The 20,378-nt window shown below is 34.3% G+C and overlaps 1 protein-coding gene across 1 annotated transcript; it reads left to right on the top strand.

Moving 5' to 3' along the window:
- Positions 1-9,474: 9,474 nt before the first annotated feature.
- LOC108225152 (transcription factor BC1) lies at positions 9,475-12,072 on the top strand. Its single transcript, XM_017399969.2, has 8 exons — positions 9,475-9,959; positions 10,108-10,302; positions 10,543-10,608; positions 10,720-10,788; positions 10,990-11,073; positions 11,194-11,340; positions 11,427-11,548; positions 11,697-12,072. Exons 1-7 carry the CDS (start codon positions 9,582-9,584, stop codon positions 11,517-11,519), a joined length of 1,032 nt encoding a protein of 343 aa, XP_017255458.1. The 5' UTR covers positions 9,475-9,581; the 3' UTR covers positions 11,520-11,548; positions 11,697-12,072.
- Positions 12,073-20,378: the final 8,306 nt, after the last annotated feature.

Below are 20,378 nucleotides of genomic sequence, written 5' to 3'. Positions count from 1 at the left end.
ACCCCAATCTGCATCAGCAAATGCAGTCAAGGACAAGTTGCTGTTGGCAGACAACAAAATACCCTGGCCAATAGTATGTTTTAGGTAACGCACGACCTTGTAAGCAGCATCCAAATGACAAGCCCTGGGAGCTGATAAAAATTGGGAAAGTATGTGCACTGGATATGAAATATCAGGACGAGTAATTGTTAGATAAATCAAGCGACCAACCAGTTGTCGATAAGTCTTGATATTGTCAATAAATGGCGAAGTGGTATTGGATAGCAGTGTGTGATGTTGCTCCATTGGAATGAGAGATGGTTTAGCCTGATCAAACTTCAAATCTTTGATGATATCAAGTGTGTATTTGCGCTGATTAAGGAAAATACCAGCAGTAGACCGAGCAGCTTCAATGCCAAGAAAGTAGCGAAGAGCTCCAAGATCTTTGATAAGAAAGTGTTTAGCTAGATGGCTCTTAACAGTATTGATGAGATTAAGATCATTGCCAGTGACAAGTATGTCGTCAACATACACCAGAACAGCCACCATAGAGTTGTTCTGATTGAGTACAAACAAACTATGATCTGAGTGAGTTTGTTTAAAGCCATACTGTAGAAGAACAGTGCAAAATTTCAAGAACCATTCTCTGGGAGCTTGACGCAGACCATACAGAGATTTAATTAATTTGCAGACAAGATTAGGCAGATGAGCAAGGTGAGGGGGAACAACTGCACCTGGAGGAATTGACATGTAAACTTCTTCATGAAGTTCCCCGTGGAGAAAGGCATTAGTTACGTCTAGCTGTGTAACATTCCAATCAAAGACTGCTGCTAAAGCTAATAAAGTGCGAACAGTGGCCATCTTGGTCACAGGGGCAAAAGTTTCAAAGAAGTCCAGTCCCTCTGTTTGAGTGAAGCCTCTGGCTACAAGACGAGCCTTGTAGCGATCCACTGTACCATCTGGATTTCTCTTAATTTTGAACAGCCATCTACAGCTCACAATACTTTTATCTGGTGGTAGTTGCACATAATCCCATGTATGATTAGCCTCAAGGGCTGCCAGTTCTGTAGCCATAGCCTGACACCACATAGGACTTTGACAAGCCTGTTTATAAGTATGTGGTTCAGATTCTTTAGAGATATTGGCTAAGAAGTGTTGATAAGGTATGGCCAAATTATTGTATGATATTGACAGAGGGTAAAGTGGACTGGTACAGGACACAGACTGATGAAGCGTAGGAGGTAAACCTGTGCAGTCACGAAGTCTAGCAGGTAATTTCTTTACTCTAGCAGGTCTGATAACAACAGGAGATGAGTTAACAACTCTGTTAGATGCAGTACTATCAGATGGAGTGTGCTCTGTGTGTTGATCTGTTGGATTACTTGAATTAGACAACTCAGTAGTAGAGATGGGACTCTCTTCAAACAGGCTTTCAACAGTAGTAAAAAGAGGAGTGACAGGCGTATCCATAGTAAGATGTTTGAATGGAAAAATATCTTCAACAAACGTCACATCTCTAGAAGTGTATACTTTTCGAGTAGCAAGATCCATAACTGTATAGGCTTTCTTACCAAAACTTAGAATTCACAGAAACAGAAGGTACAAATTTCAAGGAAGACAAGGATGGATGACCAAGTCTTGCATGCCATAGAGAGACATCAGCTGCACTGGAGACAGAGTTGCAAGATCCTACAGGAAGAAGTGCTTGGTGAAGAAGATAGAGCCCCCCCTGTTGCCTACCAATCTCTTTGACAGTCTTCAAGATAGGGTCCTGTATGTAACAGGCAACAGGGTCAAACAGTACTGAACAACTATTTGTATCAGCAAGTTTAGTAATAGAGAGAAGACTATAGTCAAATGAAGGCACACACAACACTTTATCAAGCACCAGATTATTGCATAAGTGTAGGCTGCCAACATGTGTCACAGCAGCTGAGTCACCATTAGGTAAGTGCAGTGTAGAATGTAAGGGTTGGGGATTTGTTAACATGTGTAAGTGAGGTGTGATATGGTCTGTGGCACCAGAATCAATGATCCAGATTATTGATTTTGATGCCTGTTGCCGTTGTGTATAAGCAACAAATGGAAAGTCTATACCTGAAACCACATTATGAGCAGATGTGTTCCAGCTTGGTGAGGAAGTAGCACTGGTGGATGGAGTAAATTCTCTGAATCCAGCCTGAATCATGTTCATAATTTGTTGACATTGAGCATCAGAGAAACCTGCAGGCTTAGACTCCACAGCAGAAGAAACTGACTCTTGAGTTTCAGTACCAGTATGTGCACCTTTATGTGAAGTCACATGATTAGCCTGAGTGTTACTCTTTACATTCTGCTGTTGTGACTTAGGCTTAGGCTTTGGCTTACCAAACAGCTTGTGCCAATCCGGATATCCGTGTATACAAAAACACTTATCACGATTGTGACCTGAGGTATGACAAAAATCACAATATAGGCTAGAAGAGTCAACAGCAGACTTTCTAGTAGTTCTGGAGTTTCGATTTCCAGTATCAAGCTGCTTAACAGCCATTGCAATGTTCTCACTAGGAATTACAGAGGTTGATCTTTCTCTTTGTTGTTCCTCTTGCAGAAGGATTCCATACGCCTCACTCAGTGATGGAGGTGGATTGATCATCAGTACATGACCGCGAATAACCGTGTATTGTTCATTCAGTCCCATAAGAAACTGAGACAGCATAACAGATTTAACAAAGGCAACAAGTTTTGAGTTGATGTCACATGTACACTTTGCACAAGTGCATTTAGGCATTTCTGAAATTGCCTCCAATTCATCATTAAGAGCACGAAACTTTGTAAAATATGCAGAGATTGACAAGGTGCCTTGTGTAAGATGCGAGATCTCCGTACGCAGATTGAAAAGTTTAGGCACATTAGTACGAGAGAAACGTGTTGCTAAATCATGCCAAATATCAAAGGTAGAGTCCATATACATGATGCTTTGTCGAATATCAGGAGCAACAGTATTCAGAATCCATGAGATTACAATATCATTACATCGATTCCAGTAAATCAACATAGGAGATGTAGAATTAGGTTTAGGTGTAGATCCATCAATAAAACCTAATTTGAGTTTTGTTGATAAAGCAATACGCATTGAGCGGCACCACTGATTGTAGTTGGAATCAGTTAGAGTAACAGTCACTAGAATCATACCTGAATGATCTGAAGCATTGAGGAAGTATGGATGATTGCAATCAATCACAGATCCAGATGCAACATTCGAGTATGACGCCATAGCAAGTAATCACAAGAACAGCAACACAATTGACCTAATATATCAGATCTAGTTGTGTAAATGTATTTTCACAGCGAATTTGCGATATGAACAGCAAAATCGCAAGAAAAACTGGATAGAATCGAGACTAAACTAACGAAGATTGACGAAGAGAAGTGATTTGCGGAACTAGAGGATGCTCTGATACCATGATAGTCTATGAATTCTATACAGTTAAGCTAGAGAATGAAGATGAAGTAGAGAGAATAACAGAGCAGAGAAACTGTATTTACATAACAAGAATGAATATGTCTGAGTTACAATACTGAGCAACTTATATTGAGAAACTATACACACACTTATGTATCTAGACTATCCAGCTGTACTCCAGCTGTCACACCACCTTCTGTAACTAACTCGTCACCCTCTGTAACTAACTTTCTTACTGTGTCTTTGTGCTGTTGTATATTAACACTATTCATAGTACGTAAGTACATAAGTACGTATTACATTTTTTTATTTAAAAGCTAGCTACATAGGTACGTTTAGGACCACAACCGTGATTGTCATGGAATTCACTTTCGCAAGCAGCTCACGTTGTTTCGCTTATTTTTATTACAAAAATAATTAATTATTTCTGGAAAAAATATAATTATCATATATTTTTTGTAAATAAATGACTTATATTATACACTCGAGCCTCCCCGGCCACATTACAGAATGCCCGCAACCCTAGGATCAACCTGGCTGATACTACTTGTTGGGTCACACAACACCCATTAACTCCGTATTAGTATGATATTATCCCCTCTAGGCCGTGGCGCACGAATTTGTTTTCGGGCTCCACCCAAAAGGTCTCATGCTAATGGTTCTTTGACGGCTTATATTGAAGATAAATCTTATTTATCTTTCCGATGTGAGACTTGGGTTGAACTCACTCCAACACTGAGGGGTTAATTAATGACCAGTATAGAATTATGGGCGGGGTAAAGACAGCATGCATGGTATACGCAGCGGTAAGAATGGTGGTCGGTGGATACAGATATAACCGATGGGGATCTTGGGATTTCATTGTCATGGTGTATTAATGAAATTTGGGTCTCTCTTCCTTGATACTTCTTGTCATCCAATTCACCAGCTAATTCACAACCGGGAGGTTACTTTAATCATCTGTACTACGCTACTGTATCATCATGTGCTTCATGCGTGATGTGACTGTCGTCTGCAACATAGATAACCTACTGGATATGGGCCTGCTGTGATTTAAGCAAGCCTTTTTTCTTTTATATGAAATCTGAAATTAACACGTTAACTAAGGCCGTCATAAAAAAAAAATAATTATACATTGTATATCACTTCTCTTTCAGGTTTTTGATTTCTTTGGTGTTGTGTTTGGTTGGGGTAAATTATTCGGGAAGGAATGGAATGAAAAATAAACTATCTTAGGGATGATTTTTAAGAAATTTCATTTTTTCTTCTATTCCATTCCCTACATCATATGCTACATATCACCCCTTCCATTTGTGATGGAATGCTCCATTCTCTCTCATACTTAATTTCTTCTCAAATCTCATCATAGCAATTTTGCATTGCACTCCTTCAAATTTTTTCAAAACTTTCTTCCTATCTCTATTAGTTTCAAGTATTTTTTACTCATTTCATTCCATTCCATTTCATTCTCCTCAACCAAACACAACATAGGTGTTATCTTCAAAGTTATGAAGAACTAGAATTCGCATTCCAAAACAAGTTTTGCGGCTTGATGTCCGTTTCTCTCGGATCTTAGATGACTACTTTTGTTTAATTTCAGTTTTCTGAAAAGACATAGCATATATGGAAAATTAAAGAACGACCAACTCAAGTTATTAATGTATAACCACTTAACCAGTAACCAACGTTCAACGTCACCGACCCAATATTTGGAATAACATGCTGTAATGTGCAAATAGAAATAGCTGCGGTAAGAACACCAGGAAACCTTAGTCCTTAGTAAAATGTCTGGCATGTTACGCATGTCATAAAATACAAATAATGTTAAAAAGATATGTTTAAAAATATTTCAATTCCAAATAATGTAAAAAAAACTCAACTCCAATGATACATTCTCCTTCTCTATCGAATATGTACAAAGAAAAATGTGTAAGAAAATTTTACATCATTTATTATCACATTAATAGCATAGTGTTATGAAATATACGTAATAAATATTGATAATACCATCGAAGAACAAACTATTATAGGTTCAATAAATTTTGCGCAATATCCTACGTATCTATATTATCTATATTATACTATAATATAATAAGGCAACATAGGTATAATTTGTAGTCGTACAAAATTTTGGTTTGGTCATCTACTTTGTAACTACAAGTCTGTCACATGGAAACTTCTCTTACTCTTACAATATTAAAGAGTTTTATATTATTTAAATTACAAACACTTGAGATTCTTACAATATTAAAGAGTTTTATATCGTTTAAATTACAAACACTTGAGATGTAGTACAAGATAAAAACTCCACCATTATTCTTTTAAATATAATTTATATACTATATTATAATAAATCGACATTGGTATAATTTGTAGTAGTCCAAAAAATATAATCAGTTGGTAAATATAATCTGGTTAAAATCCAATTCATCAATTCTAAAATACTAATAAGATGATGTTAAAATTTAAATTATAATTAATAAATTACGAATTCTATAAAGAATTTTAGGAATGTAAAAATTTTTAGTACTGTGAATGTGAATAGAAATCCTGACGATTTATGCGCAAATTGCGTGGAATAAGTGACACCAGCCTTCAACATTCAAACAATGCTGCGATCAAGAGCCTAATTATTACAGTACGGGGTACATTTGACGTTTGACTGAATATTTGTCTGAATTTATTACTGTATCTGGCTATGAGAATGTTCTTACTTCTGGTGTTAGCTCATCTGGTTTGGCATGCATATTTATTTACCTCAACTGCATGATTTAACAAAACATGCATGATTTAACATAACACGCCGCATAACTAAGCCTACCTAGCTGGCTAGCTAGGTTGAACACAAATTTAAGTATTTAACACATGTATGTTGAAGACCAAATTGTTACAATAATTACTAATTAGTCTCAAGAAGACCGTGCATTTAGATTATCATCTCATTTGTTTTCTCATGACTGTTATGTGACAAAGTGAGAGGATCATATGAAATTTTTAAGTTTTAAACTGACCAATCATCCATAACAAGGGGAAACATGATGATAACACCAATGAAAAGTGTTAGCTTTTCAAGCATCAGACTCGTAATTAGCTTCCTAAACAACAAACAGAGGGGATAATATTTCCCACATCTGAAATTCAATTTAAATTAATTTTATGATGAAATTCAAAAATACTGTAATGTGGAATAAATTGTTGAAGATGTGTTCGAGGTGAGCCAGAATCAAAGCATAACCTTGGACAACACAAAGGATAACCCCTTTATGACTAGGTTATCCAATCGTGTTCAATCTATAATTGTTTTATAGATTAAGCACACGTAAAATTTAAGCTGAACTCAGGCGCAATTAATTTTTCCATCGATAAATGCTTGCATTACGTTGAGCTCGTATTTAGTTGTGCTTCAGTACTTTCGTTAAGCATACACACGATTCAGTGATCTGAGCTAGGCTCGTAAAAATATTCAGATTTAACTTAACAATCAATCTTATATTAAATTTGAACAGTTTTAATATTTTGTTATGTCCAGTTCGAATAATTTCAATTTATGTATTAATATGCTCTTATAAGATTCAGTAAAATAAGTTTTAATCATAAGACCCGTAAAAGTAGTTAGAGCATCTTCAACGGCATTGACTATAATCGTTGGCTAAATTGGACCTGTAGGATATTATGTAAAATTTGTTGAACCTGTAAGACATTTTACTTCAATGGTATTGGCTATATAGGTTGGCTATAATTTAAAAATAGTATGTTATTAATATTTTTAGTTTGTTAAAATAGAACATATCAGTTCAATATGGTAATAAATAATGTGTAAACTTTCTACAGATTTCTTAGAGCATCTCCAACCATGAAGACCCCTTAGCTAAAAGGTGAGTTGTCATGCCAAAAATAAAAAATTTAGCCAGCCACTTCAAAAATTCAGACTCCAACCACAGTGACCTGTTGTCTATAAATTTAGCCAACCTCCTATGGATGGCTAAATTTGTCGAACCTCTACAGGTCTGTAAGAAATCTGTAGGAAGATTGCACATCATTTATTACCATATTGAACTGATATATTCTATTTTAACAATCTAAAATATTAATAACATACTATTTTTAAATTATAGCCAACCAATATAGCCAATACCATTGAAGAGAAATGTCTTACAGGTTCAACAAATTTTACATAACGTCTTGCAGGTCCAATTTAGCCAACGATTATAGCCAACACCGTTGGAGATGCTCTTACCGGCTCATCTATAGGAGGTTGGCTAAAATTATAGTCAACAGTTGGCTAAAATTATAGTCAACAGATACACGTGGTTGGAGTGTGATTTTTTCAAGACGTTGGTTAATTTTTTTATATTTGGAATGCCAACTAACTTTTTAGCTAAGGGTTTTATATGATTGGAGATCCTCTTAGGTAGTCTCTCCATCCCGAGAGACTAGTATCTTTTAACGATTTTTTTTAATTTATAACAGTTGTCCATATCTTATCCAGTACAAATTTATCCTTTTACTTTGTCATTTTTAATATGAATTTATTACACATATATGTGAAATTAATGCAACAAATAACGAAAATACTTGAAATACATCAACCGACTTTTTTCCAATATACCATATCTTTAATAATACTACTAAAATGGGATATTGGGAGTAATAAACACGTGCCATATTAAAATGATTCCATATTTTAACTGAAATTGGTTTTGTAAGATAAGTAAATGTAAAGATAAGTTTTAGGAGTATCTACTCATCCATTTATTTAGTTAAAAAATAAAATGTGTCAACATAATTATAGTTGTATGATAAAAAATTAAATCACATTTCTCATGTCAAATAAAAAACTAGTCCATATAATTCCTATCTTTAGAAAGCTCACCGAATTAGTATTGATGCGGTTTTAACCAATACACCAAGCTTATGCCATGCACGTGGGAGTATAACGTAGTAACAGAATGCAAAACCATTATCACAACTACTTGTGGGCTTAGCCCATAGAAAATTTGATGCAGTCATTCTACTGGTTTGCAAAAACAGAGAATATAAATTAATACTGTAGAAAACAATTGTGACGTTCAGTACTCAAGTATCGTGATTGTAAGACGACAAATGTAAAATCGTTAATTTCGAAAATTATTTATATAATTTTCGAAAGTGAGCCGGAATTAAATACCGAACTTAAATTGACAGTGATGGTTTCGTCAGTTTCCTACTTGCTACTACTCAACTTGGCTGTTGTTTCTTCTTAATGTAATAAACACTCGATATATACTCTGAATGCGATATTAAAAGGGGCTACTGTGTTCCGTGTATTAGTGAAACACGTACTGGAGATAACAGTGTGTAGTTTGTATCATTCATTAATTTTGATTGTAATAATGATAGATATACTCGTATGAGAATCCAAGTCTGGGGTAATTAATGGCACTGAGAAATGAATCAGAACTGAATCACTGACTGTGTATATGTTTTCAGTGATTCATTGACAAGTATAATTAGGACTCTGTGGATCATGGAATGGAAAGTGAGGAGCTGACAAACATGAAGTAGTTATGCTTTCGTCTTTTTTATTTTTTCTAAAATTTTTCTAACCTCCGTTTCTGTAAAAGTTAATTTGCTGCTGTAAAAGCACGGAGTAATGGCACACACACATTTCTCATAATATATGCTCATTTATGCAAAATATAATGCGTAAAAATTATACAGCAGCAAATGAGGGGAGAAATTTGGTTCAGTTGCATTGCATAAGGACGAAGATGTTGGGCCGCGCAACACCCTTTAACTCCGCATTAGTATGATATTGTCCGCTCTGGACCGTGGCCAAGCCCGCACGGATTTGTTTTTGGGCTCCTCCCAAAAGGCCTCATACTAATGGAGTTTGGCTGCTTATATTCAAGATAAATCTTCTTTATCTTTCCGATATGGGACTTGAGTTGAACCCACTCAACAGAAGACTCATATAAATTACATATTTTTTATATTTTATAATACTAATTTATATTTGTAGCCTACTTCAATCTCTCTCTTACATCTTTATATATAGATAGAGACCTCATGGCTCTTCAATCTGTCTCAGGCTCCTCACATATTTCCTCTGCTCGAAAAGAAACAGTTTCCCATTTACTAGTTCCAAAGCACTCATTTCATTTATCACTTTCCAAAAATGGCAGCTTTTTCATATAACAACCCTGCCCTTGTTGACTCCACCTCATTCCTCTTCCCAAACACTCCTTTGCTTCTCCCAAGCTATGATAACAACAATAATGATAATATTATCAATAATAATGGTAGGATTTGTGGTTTCTTGGGAGATATAAACAACTCTTTTCCTTGCTTTTCTCAACCATTCTATCCTGCTGCTCAGGGTCCTCTTCAAGAGGTGTCATCTTTGAATGTTAGCAGCACTACTAAAGTTTCTTCTCTCAGCAACTCTTCATCTATGGTGACTGATCAAAATCAGAACAACATGATTCCTGATAGTTCTCTGGAGCCTCACAAGAAGAGAAAGTCCAGTTCTAAGTTCAATTCCGCTCAGTCCAAGGTAATTTTATTTACGGATTTTCTAGTGTGTGGAGGTGACGGATTTTTATTAGCTCCAATCTCGTTAACAATGATGACATCCTGTATGCATAAAAATCTCGATCATATTGTTATGTAAGCTCATGGTTTTTTATTTGTTAAATGATTAGGACACGAGTGAAGTAATAGAAAAAGGAAAGAAACAGAGGAGAAGCAGAGGGGGAGCTGAAAAGAAAGATGAAGAGATCAATAAGAATAATAACGTGGAAAAAGGTAAAGAAGAAAAAGAAGGAGCTCCAAGTGGTTACATTCATGTTAGAGCAAGGAGGGGCCAAGCTACAGATAGCCACAGCCTTGCTGAAAGGGTATAGTCACTCATTCATCACTTGCATAACTTAATATTGTGGAGGCGGTTCTGAAGTTCACGGTGTCCTGATCAAAATCGGTTTATAGAGTCGAAATTTATATTATAGTTTGCATGTTCAAATTTATATATAGATAATTCTAAAATTTGGGGATCGCGGGTGCCAGACTTGTCCGTCTATAATCAGGTCATGCGTAACTTGTACCGATTGTTAATATTTCTCAAATATTGATACACTCAGGTAAGAAGAGAAAAGATCAGTGAGAGGATGAAGATGTTGCAAGCTCTTGTGCCTGGTTGTGACAAGGTGAAAAAACATGTCTTTTGTCTTTACCTTGTCTCTCTTCATAGTTCAACCCATAAACTATATATGGTATGGGCTAATCTGACAGTTTCATGTGGCCTTGACTGAAAATAGGTAACAGGCAAAGCCCTTATGTTGGATGAAATTATCAACTATGTCCAGTCCCTACAGAATCAAGTGGAGGTAATAAAAAAAACTGGCATTTCAACTCTGTTTCACCTAATCAGTAATATTGTTGGAGAAGATGCATGCCTTCATTTGATTCCTATACTTTCTTCATATGTACATTGTCACAGTTTTATTCCGTTCAGAGTACAAGTTTTTAATGAATGAATAGAGGTGTATATGCATAATTAATTTAAAAATCCATTTTAAATTTCGCAGTTCCTTTCGATGAAGCTAGCTTCCATGAATCCCATGTTCTATGACTTTGGATCAGACATGGAGACAATTATGATCAAACCCGAGGTAAAAACTTTAGTGTCTTTTATAGTACTGTAGACTAATGGATATCCCTCTTCTCTCGGTAACAAGAGGTTGAGGGTTCGAGATTTAGTAGAATCTGACACGAATATGTTTATAATCCAGAGTGTTAGCTTTGAAGCACAACAGGCAGATTGCAGCCCACCTCAGTTCACAACAAACACCTTCACCCCAGCTAATAACTATCCTCTTCTAGACTCTTCGGGTTCACTTCTACTTCAACATGGCCAAATGCCAGAAATCCCCCATCAGGTATGTATATAAAATAATCGATGAAAACGAAAACATGCATAGTATTATCTTCAGCTAACTTATAATAATTCTGTTATCAAATTCAGGGTAATGGACAGCTATCATGGGACTCCAATGAACATAGACAAAAAATTATGAGTCAATCAGGGTTCCCCAACAACTTGTGTTCTTTTCATTAAAATCTATCTACCCTACAAACAAACTTATGGTAAGACCTCAATTCCATACCAACTTATCCATTTTTTGCATGTCCCTTCATTTTATACACATATCTATCCATTTGCTTAATTATTCGATACGGTGCCTAGCACCTTGAGCTGGTTACTTAAGATGGTATCTTATCTCTTTCGATGCAGTCATGGAGGAGTATGGTCCGGGGTAATTGAAGTGGATTAAAGCTGAAGTTAAAGGTTGTTGACAACTCTAGGATACATATCAGCTGGCTTGATGGATAAATGGAGAATGCAAGGGTGACAAAGAGGTGGGGTCCCGGGGCCCAGGACAAGAAATAACCGACCAAATAAGACTAGATCTTTTGAAAGATCCTTTGGTTCGATCCCAGTTTGTTAGATTTCTCTAGAGTTGCCTTCATTTCATTTGTATAGCTTCATATGTACCATGTTTTTATAGCCAGCAGCTAGCTTCATTGCTCTATGTAATCATTCCTTTTTATATGCACTAGTAGCCATTTTGATCCAATTTATTTGTTTATAAAGAGAGTCTTCTTATCAATAGTCATTCGTATCATATTATTTGAATTTTGATTAGGATTCGAAAATTTAAATCGGAGGAGGCAGAGCTACTAATTGCTCGGAATCCACGATATGAATAATTTTTCGAAACGAATCATGGAATACACGACATTATTTTCCGAGGGCCAAATATATGAAAATGAAATGAGATTGCGTTGTAAGAGCTAGCCTTGGTGATGTCATAAACAAATGAGATCTCGTATTTTTCTCATGGCATTCCAAAAAGTCCTACAATACGTGACTTTCGATTAGACACATTATTCATGTTTGCACAAAAAAGAATCAAAATTAAATGTCACGTTTTGTTGTCGAACACGATACATGTGGTCACTATGAAAGAGTTCAAAGTTGTATAATTTGTAGTACGATACCTGTTTTTTTTTCCTTTTAATAATTAATTGAATTTTAAGCTGTAAATAACAAACCAAGATTTTAATAGTAATCAAAATTCCAGCTTTTTCGTAAATATCTTATAATTTATTTAAATAACAGTCAACTATTTCATGATTTCAAAAAGAACGTTTGGATGATAAGCGGAAATGAGAGTTGTAAGAGATGTGAAACGAATAACCTAACTATTAAGCGGGAATGGTCTTTCCATTCCCTATAACAAAATTATTAATTCAGAGATCTGCATATATTTAGGATTCCATTTTTATTAACCACCTCATTAGTTATAAACGGTCAATCAAGGCTGTAGTAGCAGGTTCCAGATGTTCTATCATATAGAAACTGTCACATACTCGTATATCTTTTTCCTGCTGCAACTAAAACAAGAACAATAAAAAACTATCAAGACACAAGCCCACAATCCAAGCTTAAAAGGAAACAAAATGAGGATAATAACAAAACATTTATAATCAAAGTGATAACAAATCATTTATAATCACTCCCAACTAGGCTTTGAAAGGATACTTGAAGCATTACTTGCCCACATGCTGTCCCTTCCATAATTGAATGATTAAGATATATCTTGATGTGCACTGTTTTCCTAATCACACATAACTGATCTAGATCAACAAGGGAGTTCTATTTTAGAAACCTGCAGGGAAGAGAAAGAGACAAGGTGCCCTAGATTGCTAACTACTTAGTGGATTAAGCTAATCATTGAAGCTTTTCATGTGTTGCCGACTGTATTAAACATTAAACTAATCAATTCTGTGTGTCTCACCAACTCATCAATTTCTACTTAAGTGGGGTTTATAGAAGTAATTAGCAGTAAACAGTGTCAACCCTAAAGTAAACAATCACTTCCCGTTTCATGCATGTTATATACTATTTTTGTCACGAAGCATGTTCTATTCTTCGTGTACATTATACTGTACATATATACTACATATACGATTGATGTGTTAATCTTATCTAAATCTCATTATACTGTGCAAAAATCTTCTTCCACCATGTTAGTGTACTAGCGGATTCCTTTTTTTAAAAAAAATAAATTCATTATCATTTAAATTTTACACGTTACAATTTTTAAGTAACATAACATCTATGTATTATGATTGAATAAAACATAAGTTGTAACATGAGACAAGAAAAATGAAACAGGAGTAATAAAAAATATAATAAACATATACAAGTTACAACAACGGTGGATATTGAAATTTCGCATGAATTTATATTAAATATGTACCAAAATAATATCAACAGTGAATTTTATAAAAAATTTGGAGCTAAATTTTAAATGTGTTCGAAAACTATATACGCGACATGACTGCATTCGACAAGTGATACAGGTATCGAATAGTCTGTAAACAAAAAGTGTCACCGATAGCAACGGTCCGAAAAGAACTAATGATTATAGCGTAATGACAAGTCACCCTCCGTAATACATCTGACGTGCACGAAGTCAACAAAAATACAGTCCCGTTACAGAAGCAAGTCAGTGATCTGGACAGCTTGTAGTCCAGTTTCAAGACATGTCAGCATCAAAATGTTCTGACGTGTCACCATATCAACGGATTCAGCAGTTATATTACGAACCCGTTAACGCCAATGATTAGTTCTTATTTACTCGAAGACATAATGAGTATTGAGTAGCTTTACTGTATTGAAAACTAGACCGGCTAAATTTGATTTTTTTGTCAATTATTTGAGTTTTTGACATTTGATTTTCTAAAAACTAAATGATGATGAGCATACTAGTCCGTCAAAAATTTGTATTTATGAATAAAATTCCCCGATAAAAAGATAATTCATAGTATTTTAGTATTATATTACTAGTTATTATATCTTATTATAGAATTACCAATAAATTTTATGCTGATATAGTTTAAGTAATTTTTGATTTATAAATAATTAGTAATTTTTTAAATTGAAACTTAACAATATTTATATACTAAAAATAAATGTTATATATATAGATCCCCAAGACCTTTTTCCAAAAATTTATAATCGGAAACCTTCATCCATGTCTTTAGCAATAAAATATAACAAGAATTGTTCATTGAATCCACCGATAAACACGTTCCACCAAACAAATTACTTTCATATTTTGGCTGTTACGATGGGTATAAGGATAGTGAACCATCACTTTCTATCTCTTCTATGTGAAGCACACTTTTTTGAATTTGTCAGTTTCTGTATAATTGGACAACAGTTCTTCATACAAAGACATAAATTTATATATACCTTCACCACAACCACATTACTGTATCTTTCAGAACCTCCCATAATTTAAAGAAAAATCTTATCTTATTTCTCTAATTTCACATATTTTTATGTCTGCTTATGTAAAGACAATGAGCTAATAACGCGTACAACAACACAATTAAGTCGGCACTAAAGTTAAACCAAACAATTTAGCTAAAGCTCAAAAATCTTTTTTCACTAATATTTAAAATAATGTTAGAAATAATAAATTAATTTTAAAGTTTTAAAATTGCAGAGTTCGTGCCAATCTAATTTCGCCTAACTTTTTGTTCAAACTACTTAATCCTAATTATGTTCTTCATGTAGTATCAGATTTTAATTTTTTCCAAAAATAAAATGGCATGATATTAAAATAAATCATAAAAAACACATGAATAAACGTGAATACAAGGTCCATTATATTTATAGGAATGTAATCAATTATAACTTGACACATTAATTTTTTTAAAAAAATTGGGATATTTTTTGGAACCTCGTTATTCTTTTTGATTTTCTCTATGAAAAATTTTATCTCTGTACTTTTTTAAAAAGACTTTGGAGCAAGCTATTAAAACTTTATAATTTTTTTCCTCTTTCATTCAACAAAAATCGCCGAACGACAATGTAATTGTTTCTTGTAAGGAACATGAATAGATGTATTATGAAGAAGACAAAGAAAACAGCTAGGGTTGATATGTTTAGAGATGTTGCTACAAGTTTACACCAGAAAACAACTGGATTTAGTTATATTCAGCTCCCATCTTAACTACACAAACAACTGCATTTGCTACAAAGTCGTCTTTGTTTTGTTTTCCCAACTCGAAGCTACAAGAATAGTAATTATTTAGGTAAAGGATAAGGATGGTATTAGAATTAATGTTCATCTTTGAAGCTAGGGTTTATGGGCTTTGGAACACGGGTCCACCACGGTCCGGTGATATGGTGTAAGGAGATGCAACCTCCTCATGGCCTATTTGCCTTCTAATTATTGGCTTGTCACTTGTCCGCTTCCTTTTGCTTTTATTTTCCATTTTTCAATTAATCATTTTGGAAAAAAAATTCAAACTCTTGAAGAACTTTTCAAACCCCCCTTGAGTCGAGACCGATAAGGATTGGGTTAGACAATACGGTGGATAGCTTCGTAACTACTAGGAGCGAGGTAAATTGTAGATTTTAAATGAGGTGTTTTGATTTGATTTTTTTTTTTATTTATAATTTGAGCTTAGGGCAACTCCAACGCAAGACAAACTACATATGTGGCACCTACGTGGCATATTTTAGATAATAAGTAAAAATCCAACACTCCAATCATTACCCCTTAGCAAAAAAAATATAGATAACTAAAATTGGGCTAGCTACGTTTGTAAAACCTCTAAAGCTATCTATAATTTTAGATAATATAATGATACATAAAAGTGAACCTAGAACCTCTTAGTTATAATTTTAGATGATTATCCTTGTATTATATTATAGCTAACAAATATATATAACACCTTGGATATGCTCTTATACACCCTACAAATGAATATATGTTCTAATATTTTTTGGAGTAAGTCATAGTCGAACCCGAGTGTACCGGACAATGGAGGATAAACCCACCACTTCGGCTGTAATTAATCATATATTTGTTAAAATTTAAGTGATCATTCATTCCATTTAAATATTTTACTTGAGTCATCATTTTTTTTAGGAACTCACTTAATTTTATGAAATCATTTGTGTAAACTTATGTAAAATATGATAGAATGCAAGACGTGTAGGATAAATATTTGACAGGAGAATTGTAAATACAAAGCATAATTTGAAATTTGTTATATTAATTTTGTCACATTTTTCATAATTATTTTGAGATTTTTATATCAAACCGGGCTATTCATTGGAACAGAATATCTCAAATAGATTACCCATTCTGCAGATGAATCAAGTGAAATATTCGAATATAACAAATAATGAGTCATCATTAATACAAAACCGCTAAATATATAATAACATACTTTGTGCAAAATGAGTTCTTAAACTTAAATACAGCGACACAAAATGACGTTTCAAGAGTATTGTAATGATTCCTTGTATCAGGGGATATTCTCAAAATGAGTAGTCTATCTTCTATTTCTAGATAAGTATCATCATCTCCTATTTCATGTTTTGAAATAAAATATTTATCTCGTTCTCTATACTCTCGATCTCCACACTTCTATAACTTTTGAATTGTTATATAAAATGAAGATTCTAGTTACCAAGATCCTTTATTTTACGGTAGTAATTTGTAAGAAATGCAGTGTAAGAATATCTCTAGCAGATTACCTATACCATATCCTAAGCTAAAAATATAAGAAATATGGACAAAAATTCACTCTAGCAGAATCCCTGCTCATTCCCTAAATTTTAGGATCCACTTTTCATTCCTCATAAATAGGTAACCCTTAACTCATTCCTCATTTATTTTTTGATGATTAAATATTCAACTTGCACTTTTTGGACACTCTTTCCCATATTTTTCTTATTATTTTTTGTTAAAAGAATTTGAATTTAATACTATAATAATAATAGGGAACACAAATAGGGATCATTGTTGAAGTTCTCAATCAATATAGGATCCCTATTTCTTAGAATTTGAATTGTTTATTATATATTTAGGAAACCTAGTTGGGATACTGCTGGAGATGCTCTAACACGGAGGGACTTTTCACGAAGAAAAAGGTGTTCTAGCCTAGATTCTTCTTGAAATAATGGTGTACATACATATTAATAAAGGGATATAAGGCTCACTTATCTCGTGTAGCCGTGTAGGTATGACACCTTCATGTGTTAGAGCAAGTCCAGCACTATGCTAAGAGGTTCCCTAAAAATATTATAAAATAATATGTCTATTTAGCACAAGATTTAGCACATAAGCTCCAATAGTACTCCCTATATCCATTCCCTATTATTATAATAATATTAAATTTAAACAACTACCATCTATTTTTGGATGAGAGGAGAGAGGGAAATGATGTGGAGGAGGGAGGGAAATGAATATTTTAATGATAAAAATAGTTTAGAAGTGGCTAGCATATTCTAAAAATAGGGAAGGGGAGGCTTGTGCTAGTGATTTAGCACATCACTAGCATAGTGTTGGAGTGCAATTTTATCCCATATTCCCTATTTTTGGATTTAAGACTTGATGTAGCACACCTATTGGACTTTCTCTTACACCTTATGCCATGGTCGGTCCAGCGTGAACCGGAGATTACTTGTTGCTTTTATTATTTGTGCAAAATTAAAAAAAACCGTGTTGCATTTTTCCCGCTAAATATTTACAATCATCTGGCATATTGTGATTATTGTGACTAATCTCCGAGTGTATAATCTTGATTTGCTGTTGTATATTTTCTTTGGCGGAGATTTACATATTTTTCGGTACATATTTAAAATCTAAGAGCGATACTTAATCCGAAATAAAAAGAAGAAAATTTGCCACTAAATCGATCCTAAATAAATTAAAATTGATGCTTTAAATTACTCAGTACTCACCGTTTCAGGACTGCCGCCATTGACATTCGACAATGTGCATACAATAAACAGTAGTAGTATAATATTCTAGTTTTATTGTATTTTCCCGACATTGTGGCATGGCTCTCATCTCATGTTTTGTCCGCAACCATTTATACCACCAAACTTGGTGCAATGCAAGCATGTATATATAATATATCCCAAAACAAATATTTACTCGTTAAAATTATAATTTTTAAATATCTATATATGGTCTGCACCAAGTAGCATATATAATTTGCAATTCGATTGGCTTTCAAAATAATTAATAAAAAGTTGAAGGGTTCTCTCGAAGTTCTGGTTCCAATCGTAAATATTTTTTCGCTAAAATTATATTTCACGAGTCAATTTTCGCTGTATGACTGTCTTCAACCGTAAATAAAGCTTTACTAAAATTATATTTTATGAGGCAATTTCACATTATGTATTAAAAACTTTGAATCAATCAAGCCATCCAGCAGACAAAAACTGTTTGACAAGATGACTCGGACCTTTTACCTGAAAGCGATATTGTTCTGGGAAATACACGAGATGACGAGATCTTGAATTCATTTTACAATAGTGCATTTACCTTGGAACTATTTTGAGCCGACCAGAAGCCTTGAGATACCAATCTCTAAACAAGTAGATTCATGAACCTTGCTCAATTTGTCAGCTTCTCAGTGGGATTGCATTGGAAGATACCTGGGCGCACAGTATATAATCACTATTTGTTTTGCACAAAGCCTGATTACTGGGACACCCATGTTGGAAAGATATAATTCACTGAACCATCATCCAGCTTGCCAAAAATAAAGTATTCTAACAAGAGAAGTAAAATGGGACCTTTGAACAATGTAAGTGTCTTCTGTGCTGGGTCTATTTGTTTGATCTGGATCATAGTTGGTTGTAGGGGTGAACACGGGTTGGGTCGGTCGGGTTGGAGGTAAAAAATGACCCAACCCAATTTAATCGGTTTATAAAAAATTTAACCCAATCATCTAAAAATATATGGCTAACCCAACCCTACAATTTATAGTTTGGTTCGGTTCGGTTCGGTTTGGGTTGGGTTGAAATATGATCTGTAGTCTATTATTATTCAGTTGCTAAAATAATTTTCAGGTATCTGCAGTTGGTTAGTCGAAGAATGCATCACCATACACAACTGGGACTAACACCTGATAGTGATTACTGATATAAAACTATATGAAGAATTGAAGATGATAAAAATTAAAAGACCAGGCAGTTGGCTCAGATACAGGTTGAACACTGAAGCATGAGAGACTAAAAACACTGAAGCATGAGAGACTAAGAATTTTAATCATATACTTACTGATGGTTACCAAAATAAAATTTTGAGGCACAATAGGACTAGGAGGGTAAAATGTGAAAACGAATACACATGCTATTATAAACCAATTCAAGTTATTCTGTCAAAACTGCAATGCTATTATATAAGTACAAGCTGAATATTTTACTTAATTGGCTTTTAATTATTATCGGGTTGGGTCAGGTTGGTTTAGGATTAAAATTTGTCAAACTCTAACCCAACCCAATTTAATCGGGTTTTTTAAAATTCGAACCATTCAAGTTTCGGTTTTGATTGGGTCGGTTTAATCGGCCTAAAATAAGGTTGGTTTGGTTCGGTTTGAGCGGTTTGATCGGGTTATGTTCACCCCTAGTTGGTTGCCAGTTTAGTAATTAACAGAGACAGAAACCAGAACAAAACAGTAATCTCGAAAATTAGGCAAGTCTCCAAACATTTGGGGTCTGGGTCGAGGCGTCGAGTTATATGTATCACAACTGAAATATCTGAAAATGCCTATCAGTTATGGCCTATTGACAACTAGCATTGTCTGAGTTTGGCAAATCGGGGTCTACTGTCGCAGAAGCAGCATTGCTCATTAGTCACTAGGAAGATTTACCTGCATACCCACTACTCCAGCACTAGATATATAGAGGGTCGAAGCAAAACAATTTATCACAGATAGAAAAAAAAAATAGGGATGCTCTATTTAGCAAATAAATGAAAGAAATAAAGAATTTTCTTTGTTCACACAAGTGCTAATATCTACACTTCATATCGAAAGTTCGGTTTCAATGTGCACATGATGCATTGCAGTGTCGGATGGCACAGATAAG

The sequence above is a fragment of the Daucus carota genome, chromosome 6 (genome assembly GCF_001625215.2).
Source record: "Daucus carota subsp. sativus chromosome 6, DH1 v3.0, whole genome shotgun sequence".
Lineage (NCBI taxonomy): Eukaryota > Viridiplantae > Streptophyta > Magnoliopsida > Apiales > Apiaceae > Daucus > Daucus carota.
Note: the sequence above shows the minus strand (reverse complement) of the source record. Positions and strands in the feature narration are given on the sequence as shown.

Coding starts and splice junctions, on each gene's coding strand:
- LOC108225152 (XM_017399969.2), top strand. CDS start 9,582: ATGGCAGCTTTTTCATATAACAACCCTGCCCTTGTTGACTCCACCTCA. Junction 10,789..10,989: donor CCCTACAGAATCAAGTGGAG/GTAATAAAAAAA, acceptor TAAATTTCGCAG/TTCCTTTCGATGAAGCTAGC. Junction 11,074..11,193: donor CAATTATGATCAAACCCGAG/GTAAAAACTTTA, acceptor TTTATAATCCAG/AGTGTTAGCTTTGAAGCACA.